The following is a 14,291-nucleotide window of genomic DNA, read 5'->3' as shown; positions in this document are numbered from 1 at the left end:
ACTTTTCACAGCAGCTTTCAGAAGCCTGGTTTGGTGCTTGATAGAGGAGTCAGTTAAATTGAGCGTCTAAATGTGGGGCAGACACTGACTTGTCTTGTCTGTAAGGACTGTTACATGGGATGTATAATATGAAATATATACACACATATACAGGAGTTTCTCAAGTAACTGCATCACTTTGGTGACATTCACCCACATTTCCGATTATTTTTTTTTCAGTCCTCCTCAAAGACAGAGTTTTTGATAGATACTTTTCTCTATTGTCTGACTTTATTTGCTTCTTATCTGAGGTTGCATCGCGGGGGCAGTGCATTGACACAGTAAACTGTTTTATCCACACATCCGCCACCTCCGACATTTAGATCCATGGACGAATGAGGATTAAAAACCACCATCCATCCAGCCATTATAGTTGGGTCGCAGGGGCAGCAGCCAACATGAAGAGGTCTAGACGTCTAACTGACCCGCTCCCTAACCCTGTTGCTATTTACTTCAGGCCATATACAATTCATATTTGGACTTTTTTTTTTAAACAACTTTTTTTTTTTTTTAGCTTTTTGACATTGTAAAGATATACACACGTTTTACTTAAATAACTTCCTGAGCAGAAACTGAGTTTCAGTACAGAAATTGTGTCACGCTTTAGATTAGGGGAAATCAACTATCATAAACCAAACACTTATTGGTACATGTATTGGCAGCATATTAGCCTGTAATTAATCATTCTAAAGTACTTGTAAGCATACCACTAGGCCTGACTGTGTTTTACCCAGGAATGCTCACCAAAAGTACACTCTAATATGTGCGACCCAATCGAAAGTCTTACCAGAAATTGACAGAGAATGGACATATTTATACGCATATCTTCCTCTGAAACGGATTTTTAGTTCCGTGAATGATGAAATTAAAAGTGAACATTTTCATCTCTAACATTGAAAGACCTTTTGTCGAAGCAAAATGCCAATACATAACCATGTAATCCCACCTCATGATATCAGCTCAGGCGTCCGCAGTGAAAGCCTTGTCACTTGTCAATTACCACGGACCATTACACATGAGTGTGCTGCGGCTCCGCCTCACGCTGACCAGCCATTGGTCAGCCAGCCACCCATCAGTTCAATGTTAATGTCCCATTGGGTGCAGCCAGTCGGACTGTGGTCGCCCCCCTGCCGCCCCCCCGTCACCTTTTCTCACCCTCATCTGCTCTTGTGTGCTGTCCAGCTGCCTCTGACCCTCCGACCCCGTCACCCTCACTCCTGACCTCTGAGGACATTCCCACGCCACACCCTTTTGTGCAGGTTTCTCCATGGTAACTCCCTTTACGTTTTCAGAGATTATGGCGCTGCTGATAACTTACTTGTACTGGGATCAGTGTAATGCAGCCTAATTTGGCCTTAATCCCGACGCCGGCTGAGGGGACATGTTCATCAAGGATGTCAGAGTGAAATGTGTTTTACAGATTGAGGCATTAAAAAGTATCATAAGACATATCAGGCGTCATAACACTGACACAAACTCAAAAATCTCAATTCATTTTCTGGAGTGGCGACGTTCCTCGGCGTCCCGAACTTCAGGACCCACCTGTCATGCGCACTGCTGTCATCCCCCCATCCTCCTTTCGTCCACCCGCTCGCACCCCTCCGTCGATCCCTCCCTTCTTTTCCTTCTGTCACTTTCACAGTTAATTGTAGAAAAAGAGATTTTCTCCATTCAGGCCCAGTCTCTTAGGTAACCCCGCTGCTGCATGAAATGAGATGGACAGAGGGAAGAGACGGAGAGTGGGACGGAGACGGCCAAAACCAAGACGCAGCTGAGGAGGACGGACGCACAAGAGCAGCGCCAGAGATTCTATAGATTAATACTGGAGTCATCCGGGACTATCACTTCTTATACAGCTTGTAAGTATTTTGTTTCCACTTCAACTGGAAAACGTCTCTATCATTTCAGGTGTATTCCACTGCTTCTATTTGGGGCACTGACTTTTTGGAGGATTCCTTCAGCGGCACGAGTTGGACTAAGAGTATGGAGCTGATTGTCCAAACGCAATTCTTGTTATATTTCTCCATATCCAGGAGTTGTGGATGGACATCATGCCCTCGCCTCTGACTGACTTCGGTGTTACACCGCTGATTCAGAAACTGGCCTGGCTTGCAGTAGACTTTACAACTAACCATGAGAATCGAATGCTGAGAGGCCAGATTTGTGCGCAACACTTAAACGCTTGATGGACGTGAAAGGGTTAAACATGATCTAACAAGATTGACTGTAAATAATGGGATTCTATGAAACTTACCGACAAGATTTGGTGACAGAGATGGACCCCGCCTCAAGTCAGCCATGGTGGCTCCAGGCACATGGTTCTGCAGAACAGAAGAAAAGTTCATCATCTCAAGGATTAAAAACTTAATTTGAATTTTGCAGAGATACATTTTTTCGCTCTTCAGGAATCAACGTTGCACATGCTTTTTATTATTTTGTTGTGAATGAATGACCTTTACTTGTTGAACAGACTGGCGAAGATTGTTTAAAAATGTGATATATGTGATTTTAATTGCAATAAATTCTGCAATAAAAGTGTCTGCATGAGTTAAAACTGACAGCTATTTTTCTTAAAAACATCCAAAACATACCTTTAAGTGAAACATTTTCGGGATGTTTTCAATTTTAAAGTGACAGGATCAGAAACTCCTTAAAGTTGACAGCTTGTAAGAAACAAAAAAATACCATAAACTAGAAATGTGAGTTGAAACATTGTTACCTCAGGTTATAGCATGACCTTGCAAACTTTTACTCAACCTTTATGGAAACATACGCCCACTGAGGGGCTGGGGAAATGTGAAGTTATCCATTTTTAGCGCACTGTATTTTACAAATAATATAGTGTTAGAATCAACAAGAGCAAGAGCAAGCAAGCATGAAGCGCTCAACAGCAATGGCTCACTTGCTTCTACCCCTCATTTATTTTATTAAATAAATACCTGTCTAGCCAGTAAGCTAGGCTCGGTGACCCTTCCCATCACCTGACAAGGTGCTATCTTAAACTGGTGAACATTACACAACAATAATGGAAATGTTCAAGGAGTCATTTATTTTATCTTTTTCATAAAATAAAGAATACATTCTATTAAAACTAATATTAAATAAAGCCAGGTCAGGTTTGAGACAGTGCTGCTACGTACAATAAAAAATAAAATCCATCATCAAGGTTCATTTTTTAAATATAAATATTAAATATATTAATATAAAATGTGTGCCACTTCGATGGCATAAACATCTAGAACTGTTGGGTCCCAGAACTGGGCTGTGATCCACAAAAGAAAATGTTTCTAGCTTCCAAAATAAAATAATTAATTTTAATTAATTTAATATATATATATATATATATATATATATATATATATATATATATATATATATATACACTGTATAATATATATTTTTTTAAGTCTTGAAAAGTAAGTGGATCATGTGATATTGGACGAAAACAACTGACCAGAAGAGAGCAGTGTTCTGTTTCCTGGACATCAGACTGGACGTGGAAATGGTTACAAAGGTGTGGTTTTACTCTGCCTTCTATAGTCGACCAGATCAGACACTTCAGAAACTTCACACTCTCTAAACCTTTTAAACCTTTAACTGTAACTAGTAGTTCGGGCTTCACACTGATAAAGAAAGACATTCCAGAGATAAGGTTGCTTCTTTCACTTCATTGGCTGCTTCAAGGATGATGACATCACTGCAAGTTCTGAGTGGGCCGGTGTCAAAGAGGAATACAGGCCGCCGTGAGTAAACACTGGCGATAAGAATGTGTGTGAAGAGTAACCCAAAGCTTTGTCAGGGAGCAGAACCTTGAGGGACACCACTGACATCCCCCTTCTTGCAGTTGTTAGGGAATCAAAGTTAGAGCAGAATAAGGATGAGGCTGGTGCCCATGAGCCCGGTAGCGAAATTGAAATAGTTAAAGTCAAACTTTAGGTGTCCAGGTTGGGAACTGTCCAGGTTGCAGCAGACAAGCAGACGTTTATGGGCGAGGTAAGCCGGAACTAAACTAAATAAATAAAGAAAATGATGTATTTTAAAATAAAACACCCAAATTACCTTAAAAAAACTAAACAAACAAGACTAAAAATTACAACCAAAATTTACTCCATAGGAAGAAATTGAGTAGTCATCAACAAGAATACATTTAGCGAATAAAATTTAAAAATCATTTAAAAACTGGACATCAGACCGTATAATGAGGGCCGTATAAATGAAGCGAAAAGGGCCAGGTGTGGCCCTCGTGCTGCTTTAAACCGAACAAGATGGGTTTTTCCAAGCGTTACTCGAATACCTTTCAAACTTCTCCAGAATGGGCCAGGATCCACGGACTCTCACACGCCCTTCCGAAGACTTCGTCCGATGAAACTTTTTATTAGCAGTGAAACGGGGTTTATTTACTGACATGACTTTTTTCACCATCAGATTTGAGAGGGGTCTCTGTGCTCGACAGCGTGGCCCCCCAGTTTCACCGGGCTCCGCCAAGTGAAGAGGAGAGTGAGCGCTTCAGCGTGGCAAACATGGCATGGAGTGGAAGTCGAATCGTCGGAGAGGAATAAATCACCGTGTTTGTTGAGACACTAAATCTTTCCTCTCAACAGCAGGAAACTATGAGAGACAGCGAAAGATTTATTGCAATTGAAAAGCTTGGGAGGTGAGAGACCTGCAGTCAGACACTGGGCAGAGCGGGAGGTTGAGGGGGGGGCGAGGAACAGGCCAGGGCTTATGTGTTGATATTATTCTAATCTCTGAGGCCGGGCCCAACATAAGCAAGACGGCAGAACTGACCGTCACTTCAATCGCAGCCCAGTCAAAGCCCACACTGTTGCAGCCTTCACCATTAGACGTTTCATTAAATTTGAATCAGCAGAGTTTAAATAAATATTCAGCGGCTGCCATTTAGAAACCTCGTTCTTTTTAGCAACACTTTGAGATTTGATGAGCTGAGAAGTAATGAAGCAAAATAATTTTGTTGGTTTTGAAAGTCATCGCTAAGGTCAATACGGAGCTGCTGCCAAGAGATGAGCAGTGTCATTTGGGAGTTTCCCACCACTGACGCAACAACTATCGAAGGCTTGTCGTTTGTGTTCTACTCTTCCTAGAGATGCTCCTTGCAGCTTCACAGAAGGTCCAACTGGGCATCCTGAGGAGCTCCAAACTGAGGAGTCGGCTCTCTTTGACGCTCACACCAAAACCCTTCGGCCAGTATTTTCCTGATGTTGCCACTCACAACTCACACAGTCAAGGTTCTCGCCAGCGACGTTGAGCGCAGCGGCACCAAAGCTGGGTTTTTAGGATGTTTTTTGTTGCTCAGAGTGAAGTTAGCTCAACCTTGTTGCCTGTCCACACAAAGGTCTCTGTTATACATGGTTCCATCTTCTTTGTTAGCAGCTAGAATAATACAACAACACCTACTGGCTGGGCATGGGTACTACACCGACTGGCACCAACTAACCCTCTAACTTGGGTGACCTTTCACAAAAAAAAACAAAAAACTCCTTGCTTCAAAGCAAGCGCTCCTCCACCTGCCGACACTGCATTCCTCCAAACACTCTGCTTTCCTCCCACAGGGTTAGGGTGAGGTGTGTGATGGACAGGTGACTGGTCCAAAGTGACCCCTGCCTCTCACCCTCAACTCACTCAGATGAATGAGGACACAGCTTCTGTGACAGACCAAACATGCTCAGGTAGAAGCTGCGGCTCACAGCTGGAAGATCTACTTATATAACTGAAGGTATTTTTCCAGCTGGACAGAAAGTTTGACTGTTGAATCCGCACCTGAGGCAATTTCACCGAGGCAACGCTCAGGTCAGCAGCTCGAGGGTGGTCCATGCTTCTGCTGGATTAGAGCTGAGGTCGGCGCTGAAGGCCAGAACCAGATCAACAGTAGTCCGGTGTGTGGGGACGTGCCAATCACTAAGAGTGTCACATCTCCAGCCACAAACGTGTTGAGCACCAATGAGGCACATTTAAGATGTGTGATTTCTAACTGCTGACTCATGTTGTTCCCGCTGCCTTCCATTAGCCAAGGTTTGTTGAAGCGCCGTGATTTACCTGAACACACTTCCTGTTTGTGACTCCTGTCACAACACCGCTCTAATTGCATCAACTAGAATTTTGACACGAATCCAGGTTCAATTCAGCCGCTATGTTTAAACACGCAGATCCTCAAACAGCCACACAGCAGTGAAGCCAAGGTCCCTGGCAGCGCTAGCTTATCCACGTCAGGTCGCTCACGTAATAACATGTAATAACTCACCCAGAACGGTCTCAGACTCCAGAGAACAGAAGGACCTCAAAGAGCATCTGTCCACTACTGTGGCCATTTTCAGTCCAATTCACGCCTGTCAAACCTGTGGCCCGGGGGCCAGGTCGTGTCCCTCATGTTATTTTATGTGGCCTGCAAGAGCAAATATTCCGCAAACTTCAAAGAAGTTGATGAAGCAGGACAGTGACTCAGTGAAATACTGTTATGAGGCGGAATCGGTGATGAACCAGAGAAACTTAACGCAAACTTTACCATCCAAAATCCAATTGTTCAGTCCATTACAACCCAGAAGAATCGACACAAGCCCACACCCGCGTAAATAACTGCTTTCAATTTACAGTAAGCGGTGAGACCTGTTTCAGCTGTCTCCACTATTTCATTGATGCCCATAGTAAAAAAGATTGTAAGAATATCGTAAGATCATAAGATATGAATTAGTAACAAAATAACAAATATACATTACAAAATATCATTAAATAAATAACTAAAAATATTTGTAAAACAAAAAACAAAACAAAAAAACTGAATAAATAAATAATAAAAACGTGAAAGCAATTGAAGGGTTCAAACAGAATCAGTTTCATTGTAAAAGTGAATTAAAACTTTGGACTCACAGATATTTTCCAAAACCCCCAAGAGCTTGTGACTCCGCCCACAATGAGCAATATTGAACTCGTATTAGAAAAGACACATTTTATTGACCGAATCTGAAACAGCGACAAAAAATATCACTGGAAGCTGACTTTTTTTCTCATTCTCAACACAATGTTGCAGCTGGCTAGTACACTGCACAAAACCAGATCGACTCAGTTTTTGTGAGTTCACATGAGTAAAAATGATCAAAGATTGAGCTGGGACACGCGCTAGCGTAGCAAAGACGGTTTGTTGAAAGGCTATTCAAGTGTCACGCTTAAATCTGATATTGCAAAATATGTACGTAAGCATTTCACCCGTCGAAAGCTATGTTTTCTGTTCCTCCGCGTATTTGGGAAAGTGTCACTTATGCCTGCTCGCTCTGGACTTGTCTTCATGTGGTTTACAAAAGGTGGGATGGTGGGTGGCCGCATGGTCAGGGCTTCACAGAGCATTCCTTAAATATGGTGGATATTTGGTCTCTTACATAACTCCCACGTAGTTACATCTCATTACGCACGACAAACAGCCGATTCAGTGGGAGTGGGTCCAGTCCCCCCGAGTCGCCGCTGAATACCTGCACTGTTGTGCTATACAAACCAGCTGAATCATGATTCTCAGACCGTCACCGTTCAATCAAATCTGGTGTGACGCCGCTCTGGTCTTCGAGTGAGGCTCCGCACAAGCTTTCCCAATGTGTGAAGACGCTAGCTAGCCCGGCATATTTCGTTGGTAAAACCCCACGACATTACGGGCCTTAATCAAACAGGAATATCAGTGAAAACAGTGTTCTTTGTGCAAATATTTTCCACAGCGGTTGAGCGAGTGGGACCACTAGGGGTGGAGTAGCCTGAAGGGGGGGGGTCGTCTCTTAAGTAGCCGGGGATTCATGCCCTCACCTCCTTTCTAGTGGCGGCCCTTCCTCTCACCTCTTTCCTCCCAGATCATACCCAGTAAATTCAAGGTTCCAATCCAATGGATGGCACGACCCGCTGAGCGACATCACGCCGGACACTGAATCCTTATCAAGGTGAGTCTCGCTTTTCAGAACAATACCGTTTTTTAGTTAATATTAAAATAAAATACGAAACTTTTTGGAAGCATGTTCCCCTGTATTATTTTATGCCCATAATAGTCCATTAAAATGCCACACTTTTTAGTTCAAAGTCTGATTGATATACAGACAAATTCTCATTTTACTGTCACTAAATCACTGTAACTATACAAGGCTACATCTGTTGGTGCGTCATTAAGGTCCAGCTATGCATTAAAAGTGCAACGTTGACATATTTATCTTAGCGGCTTGCTGGTCGTGGCTTCAGACGTTTATGTAACCGGCTGTGTAATGAAAGACATACAGTGTCTGACGCGTCTATACAGTAAGAGTCTGTCTGCTGGGTGGACGGAGCCCGCTGGACTTCCCGATCAAGTCGCCGGCTTCCTTCCTGTTAAAACTGCAGCTCAGCAAGAGAGGCAGCTCATTAAACGGCAGATTTATTTCCTCCATGGTAGAGAGGAACAACGGAAAGCCCAGTCCGTAACAGCAAATCCACACAATGATGAAGGCAAACAAGGAACCTGTTTCATGTTACAGTTTTAGTTTGCGACTTCCATTATTAAATCACCTAAATCAATGTCCAAGCTTTCCTCAAAAAGGAAGAAACAGACAGGGCCAAGTATTGTACCTGATATTCTTCAAACTGAACAGATAAAATAAAGAGTGTTTTTCATTTTTGTTTGGAGAATTTCGTGCCTTATTAGCTCATTGTTTTGTGGTGATTTCATCGGACCTCGACTAAGGGGCTCGACTTGGGACGTCCCTGATGTCAATTGATATGTGTTGCAGGTCGATTTCAAAAGACGCAAAGGAGCGGAGCGGAACAACATCCAAAGGAGACTTGGCTGCAACTGCTGACTCAACATGCTGTTGACTTTAGGGTTACTTCTTCTCCTCACCCCTCTTGCCTCCTCTCAAACCAGTGAGAAGAGAAACTCAACAGGAAGTGACCTGACCAAACCCAACGTCATCCTCACCCTCTCAAAACCCAAAATCAGCTCTGCTCCAGCCAAACCGTCCATCAAACCAACCTTAAAACCCATTGCCTCAACAGCTCCACCGCCTCCACCTGCCACTCAAAAAGCGCCGGTTAAAGTCAAGCTTGAGCAGACAGCCATCCGAGCTACGCCGCCTCCGCAGGTGAAGTCAACTACAGCTATTCCGGCGGTGGCCAAGAAAGAGAAGCAAGTTGTCTCTGTTAATCAGACGGTCGCAGCAAAAGCTCCACAAGCCAGTGAGGCCAAAGCAGTTAAAGACAAGCGAGCAAACATTTCCACGGTCCAGTCAGCATCCGCAAAGTCTGCGTCTAAAACCCCCAAATTGCAACCTCTGGTCAACCAAACTGCGGCTGTGAAAGCGCCTTCCCCCAGCGATGGGACGACTGCCAAACAGAAGCCGGCCACCTCTCCGGCTCAAAGCGCTCAGTCAACACCCGCCAAGTCTGCTCCAGCCACGAGCGGTAAAACCCCCAAAAGCAAGCCCACGTCTTCTGTCAATCAGACTGCTGTTGCAAAACCCGTCGAGGCCAAAACTTCCAAAGACAAGCCAGCACCTACGGTAACCCCAACTGCGTCCACACCAGTGAAAGCAGCTCCCTCTGCCACCGCAGACAAAGAGCAGGCCTCCACTAACTCCTCAGCTGTTGCCAAAGCTAACTCTCCTCCTGCGCAACCAATTAAGGTGGTCATTGCAGTTGACTGCGAGTCGAGCAAATCTAAGGAGCAGGAAGTGACGATAAAACCCGGCTCTCCTCTGGTGATGACACACAAGATCAGTGTGATGCCCGGTGGATGTTCCGGGAACTGCGACGCAGAGATGTCGGCGCTGAAAGATCGCGTGGCTCGTCTGGAGAGAGAGATGGCCTCTTTTAAGGAGAAATGTATGTCCGTTCCTCCCTGCTTTTTCATGATAACCATTTTCCCATGTCTCCTCAGGTTCATGCTCCGTAACTTGCCCAAATGATTGCGGTGGGAATGGAGAGTGTGAGAAGGGGAGGTGCATCTGTCGCCAGGGATTCCAGGGTCATGACTGTAGCAAGTGTAAGCCAGGAGCAGACTGCAGTAAAAGTAAGTAACATGTTTTTTTTTTTTAGTTTCAGCCACTTATTTTGTTGGCTGCTCCCCAGAAGTGACCAAAGAAAAAGGCAGAGCTGAAGCAACAACCCTGAAAGGAACCAAAGACAGCAGTGCTGCCAAAAACACCGGGCAGGAAAAATCTACCAAAGTGGAGCAGGAGAAGAAGGATCAAAAGAAGAGCACTGACGCCAAAGAGACTGACACCAAATCCAAGGATGCCACCGTGGTTAAATCGAGTATGGAGAGAAAGACCACAAAACAAGACACTTCAGAGAACAAAACCATTTTAAGGAACACAACAAAGACAGGGTCAGGGCACGACACACAAAAAGAAGAGGACGCGCGCAAAGGCAAGACGACAACCTATGCCCCTAAAAAGGTGCCCCAAATCACAAGTTTGAAGAACGCAACTGTGAGCAAGTCGTACCCCAAATCTGACCATCTGAAAGATGAACCCCAGGCCAATCTAACACTGAGTGATGCCAAGAAAACAAGCGGTGGAAGTAAAATTGTGACCGGTCTCACTAAGGCGACGGGAACAAACAAAACCATGACGGGAAAAGACGTGGATCAGGCCACGCAGACGGAGGAGAGTGTGACCCAGTCGCCTGGATCCAAAGCGATCAAAAAAGAAAGTGGACAATCGTTTGCTGAGAAAAATGTGGCTCAGAGCACCAACAACAAAAGCACAATGAAACTTCAGAGCAAAGTCAAAGAAAGCATTACGTCGACGGCAGAAGAGGAGAGAATTGACAAAACAAATATACAGGGAACTGTGACCAAAAAGACCGGCGGATCAGGGTTAGGTTCAGTGAAGGTCGATAACATCTCCAGCTACAGCTTCACAGTCACATGGTCGGCGCCACAAGGGATGTTCAAGAACTTCACCGTAATCAGGAAGGAGTCCAGGACAGGGGGTCTTGAGGATGAGCATGAGGAGTTTGAAGTGGAAACCAAGACTGAAGCTCAGACAGACACCAGCAGCTCGACCAAAAAAGCAGTGAGCGCAACAACCAAAGCAGACCCCAGGAGGATCAGTATGGTGGTCCCCGGCAACGTGCGTTCTGTGGAGTTCAGCAATCTTCTCGCCAACACGCGCTACGTCATCTTTATATATGGAAATGCCGCGGAGAGGCGATCAAAGATCCACAGATCTATTGCGACTACAGGTAGGACAGCGACCACACTCCGAAGCAGAAGTATGAATCACTATTCATGCGGAATCTTGCCTTTGCCTTCCAGGTCCGGAGCCGGCCACAGAGATGGTTTTCAGCAATGTCACAGATTCTTCCCTCACTGTGTCCTGGACCAAACCAAAGGGGACGTTCACAGGAATCAGAGTCACGTACACCCACATAGTCACAGGTTGGTCAAGCTAAGCAAGCTCATTCCAACTTCTGCACCTTCGTGCTTTCTCTACACTGGTCACAGATTCATATTAAACTCTCGAGAAAGAGACAGGCATCTTCACTCAGAGTCAATTTCTCCAGCCTGGGGAGACCAGCCAGTCAACGGGCTCCAGTGACAATTTAGATTGGAAGTCCTAAAACTAAATGTATTAATCTAGCTGATATTTTGCTTTCCACCAGGGGAGACGCGCACCGTGATCATCAGCAGTCTTCAGTCTTACGCCGTCCTCTCCAAGTTGGCAGCTGGATCGTCCTACATCATCACTGTAACGTCGACACATGGCAGAGCCCAGAGTGACGTCCTAGCTTCCCTCATTACCACAGGTGATGTTCCAACAATCTCCTCTCTCACTGGACACTAAACGGCTCTCATGATGTCGTCGTAGTTCCTGCGCCCCCGACCCATCTCCAGGCCGTCAATGTGACAGACACCAAGGCAGTGCTGCAGTGGACACCCAGCCTGGGGAAGGTGGACCGGTTCATCATCACCTACGAGTCCTCCAAGAGTGAGCATGAATAGACCACGGCACAACATCACCGTGGAGCATTAGAACAACATCTAATCCTGTTATTTTTTCCACAGGTCCCAATGTGACCGTGACAGTGACGCTATCAGGAAACACGGTCGAGCACCAGCTCAAAGGCCTTCAGAGAGGAACGCTGTATACCGTCAGAGTCATGAGCCAGAAGGACAGCCTTCAAAGTGCGGTCGTGTCGACAACTTTTACAACGGCTAATGGTGAGTCCTCGACGAGGAAGCACGAGGCATTTCCTCCTCAGTTTGCCCTTAAATCAGAGGAGTCAAAGTCAGCCATGCAAAGGTCACAGACAATAGTTTTTGGTAGTTTCCACATTCGTTTCTCACATTGAACTCTCGGTCGAAAAGAAGGCACAAACTATGATGGAAGTTTGAGATGTGTGAGTAATGATGTGAGTCTCACTGTGATGTGTCAGTGGTGAAAGCCAGCGAGGTGGGAGCCCGCTCAGCGCTGATCGTTTGGAGAACTACCACCGTGGTGTATCACAGCTACAGAATCATCTACCAAGTGGCTGGAGAGGAAGCCAAGGTCAGTGGTCCCACCAAAGCCTTCTGCGTTTCCCATCTAAAATGAGTGCATCATTGAAGGAGGTGATCCTCGAACCAAGCGTGACGGAATACGCGCTGACCGGGCTCATCCCCATGTCGCGCTACATCGTCCTGGTGCAAGGCGAGAGAGACGGCCGCTACACATCCATCGTCACCACAGAATTCACCACAGGTAGTCCAGTTTAACATGGGACTCAGCGGCGACATCATCAAGATGACTGTCATGTGATCACTGTGTTCAAGGGAAAGTACGCTTCCCATTCCCTACGGACTGCTCCCAGGAGCTTCTGAACGGAGCCCTGCAGTCCGGAGAGGTAGACGTCTACCCTCAGGGAAAAGACGGTCCAGCAGTGAGGGTGTACTGCGACATGGAGACAGACGGGGGCGGCTGGACGGTAAGGCGACTCTAGAGAGGTACGTTCAGCCGCATCACTCCCTGACAATCCGATGTGTTGCCCAGGTGTTCCAAAGGAGAATGAATGGGAAGACCGACTTCTTCAGGAGCTGGAGTGAATACCGTGCTGGCTTTGGAAACCTCAGCGAAGAATTCTGGCTCGGTACAGTTGACGCTCTCATGGTTCTGAGTGGAATTGCCTCCACAGACAGTTTCATTCATTCAATTCCCCCCCACCCCATAAATAGGAAACGAGTTGCTGCACAACCTCACCAACATCGGGCCTGTGAGTCTGAGAGTGGACATGCGGTCTGGAAATGACACCGCTCACGCTCACTACGCCAACTTCTCCGTTGACTCTGAAGAGAGGTACTACACCCTGACGGTGTCCGGATACACTGGGACAGCAGGTGCAGCGTTACGACAGACCACCTTATCAAGTTGTGAAACCCTTGGGTCTTTAACATCCTTTGTCTTGGTCAGGCGACTCGATGTGGTACCACAACGGACGGCCGTTTTCATCGCGTGACAAAGACACAGACTCATTGGGAATCCACTGTGCTAGAGCGTACATGGGAGGATGGTGGTACAAAAACTGCTATAAAACAAACCTCAACGGACTTTATGGCAGCAACGTGGACAATCAGGTACGACTCAGTCGGACTCAAGTCGCTGACTCAGTTTCGACACACAAAAGGTGAAAAAAACAAGTTTTTTTTTCTACAAAGTAGCTGAGAATGTCACTTTAACAAGATTCAAGCTTTTAAAGGTGGTAGCTTGTGGAGAATTCCAATCCTCCACAAGCTACCACTAGCTGCCCTGAGACTCCCACCCACTTCACTTGGAACCAACCAATCGCCTGCCTGTTCCCTCACTGAGGGGGGAACATGTCCCCATCAGAACTCATGTTTGCTGTCACGACCTTCCCGGCAACATCCCAGACTGGTCGGAGCAAATGTCTTATTAACCAAGTCTCCATTTTTGTTGTGATGCAGGGAGTGGTCTGGATCGACTGGAAAGGCAAAGATTCATCCATCCCCTTCACTGAGATGAAGTTCAGGCCATCCAGATTCTCTCCTGCCACACTCGGCTGAACTTCAATGAGCAGTCCGGACACTCACATCTCCAAACTCCAGAGAACCCCCGAAGATGCTGCATGTTTCTGTACTCTTGTCTAGAGAAGTCTTTTCTTCAGAGCAACACCTGTTCTCCACACCTTCGTCCGAACGTCTGCCACTTCACTAATACTGCAATAATGAAATGTGCACTGTGTCACTCTCTCTGAATTAAATGTGGCTTTAAGACAGCGCCTCTCTGCTCTTATGTGAC

General features: G+C 45.8%; 1 protein-coding gene across 1 annotated transcript; it reads left to right on the top strand.

The window, feature by feature from the left end:
* Positions 1–7,853: 7,853 nt before the first annotated feature.
* Positions 7,854–14,243, top strand: tnxba (tenascin XBa). The gene is made up of 15 exons (XM_053887435.1): positions 7,854–7,970; positions 8,787–9,876; positions 9,932–10,063; positions 10,123–11,241; positions 11,315–11,437; positions 11,662–11,805; positions 11,868–11,987; positions 12,065–12,220; positions 12,436–12,548; positions 12,608–12,740; positions 12,812–12,963; positions 13,029–13,125; positions 13,211–13,372; positions 13,446–13,609; positions 13,958–14,243. Exons 2-15 carry the CDS (start codon positions 8,862–8,864, stop codon positions 14,054–14,056), a joined length of 3,729 nt encoding a protein of 1,242 aa, XP_053743410.1. The 5' UTR covers positions 7,854–7,970; positions 8,787–8,861; the 3' UTR covers positions 14,057–14,243.
* The last annotated feature ends 48 nt before the right edge of the window (positions 14,244–14,291 follow it).

The sequence above is a fragment of the Synchiropus splendidus genome, chromosome 15 (genome assembly GCF_027744825.2).
Source record: "Synchiropus splendidus isolate RoL2022-P1 chromosome 15, RoL_Sspl_1.0, whole genome shotgun sequence".
In the NCBI taxonomy this organism is placed as follows: domain Eukaryota; kingdom Metazoa; phylum Chordata; class Actinopteri; order Syngnathiformes; family Callionymidae; genus Synchiropus; species Synchiropus splendidus.
Note: the sequence above shows the minus strand (reverse complement) of the source record. Positions and strands in the feature narration are given on the sequence as shown.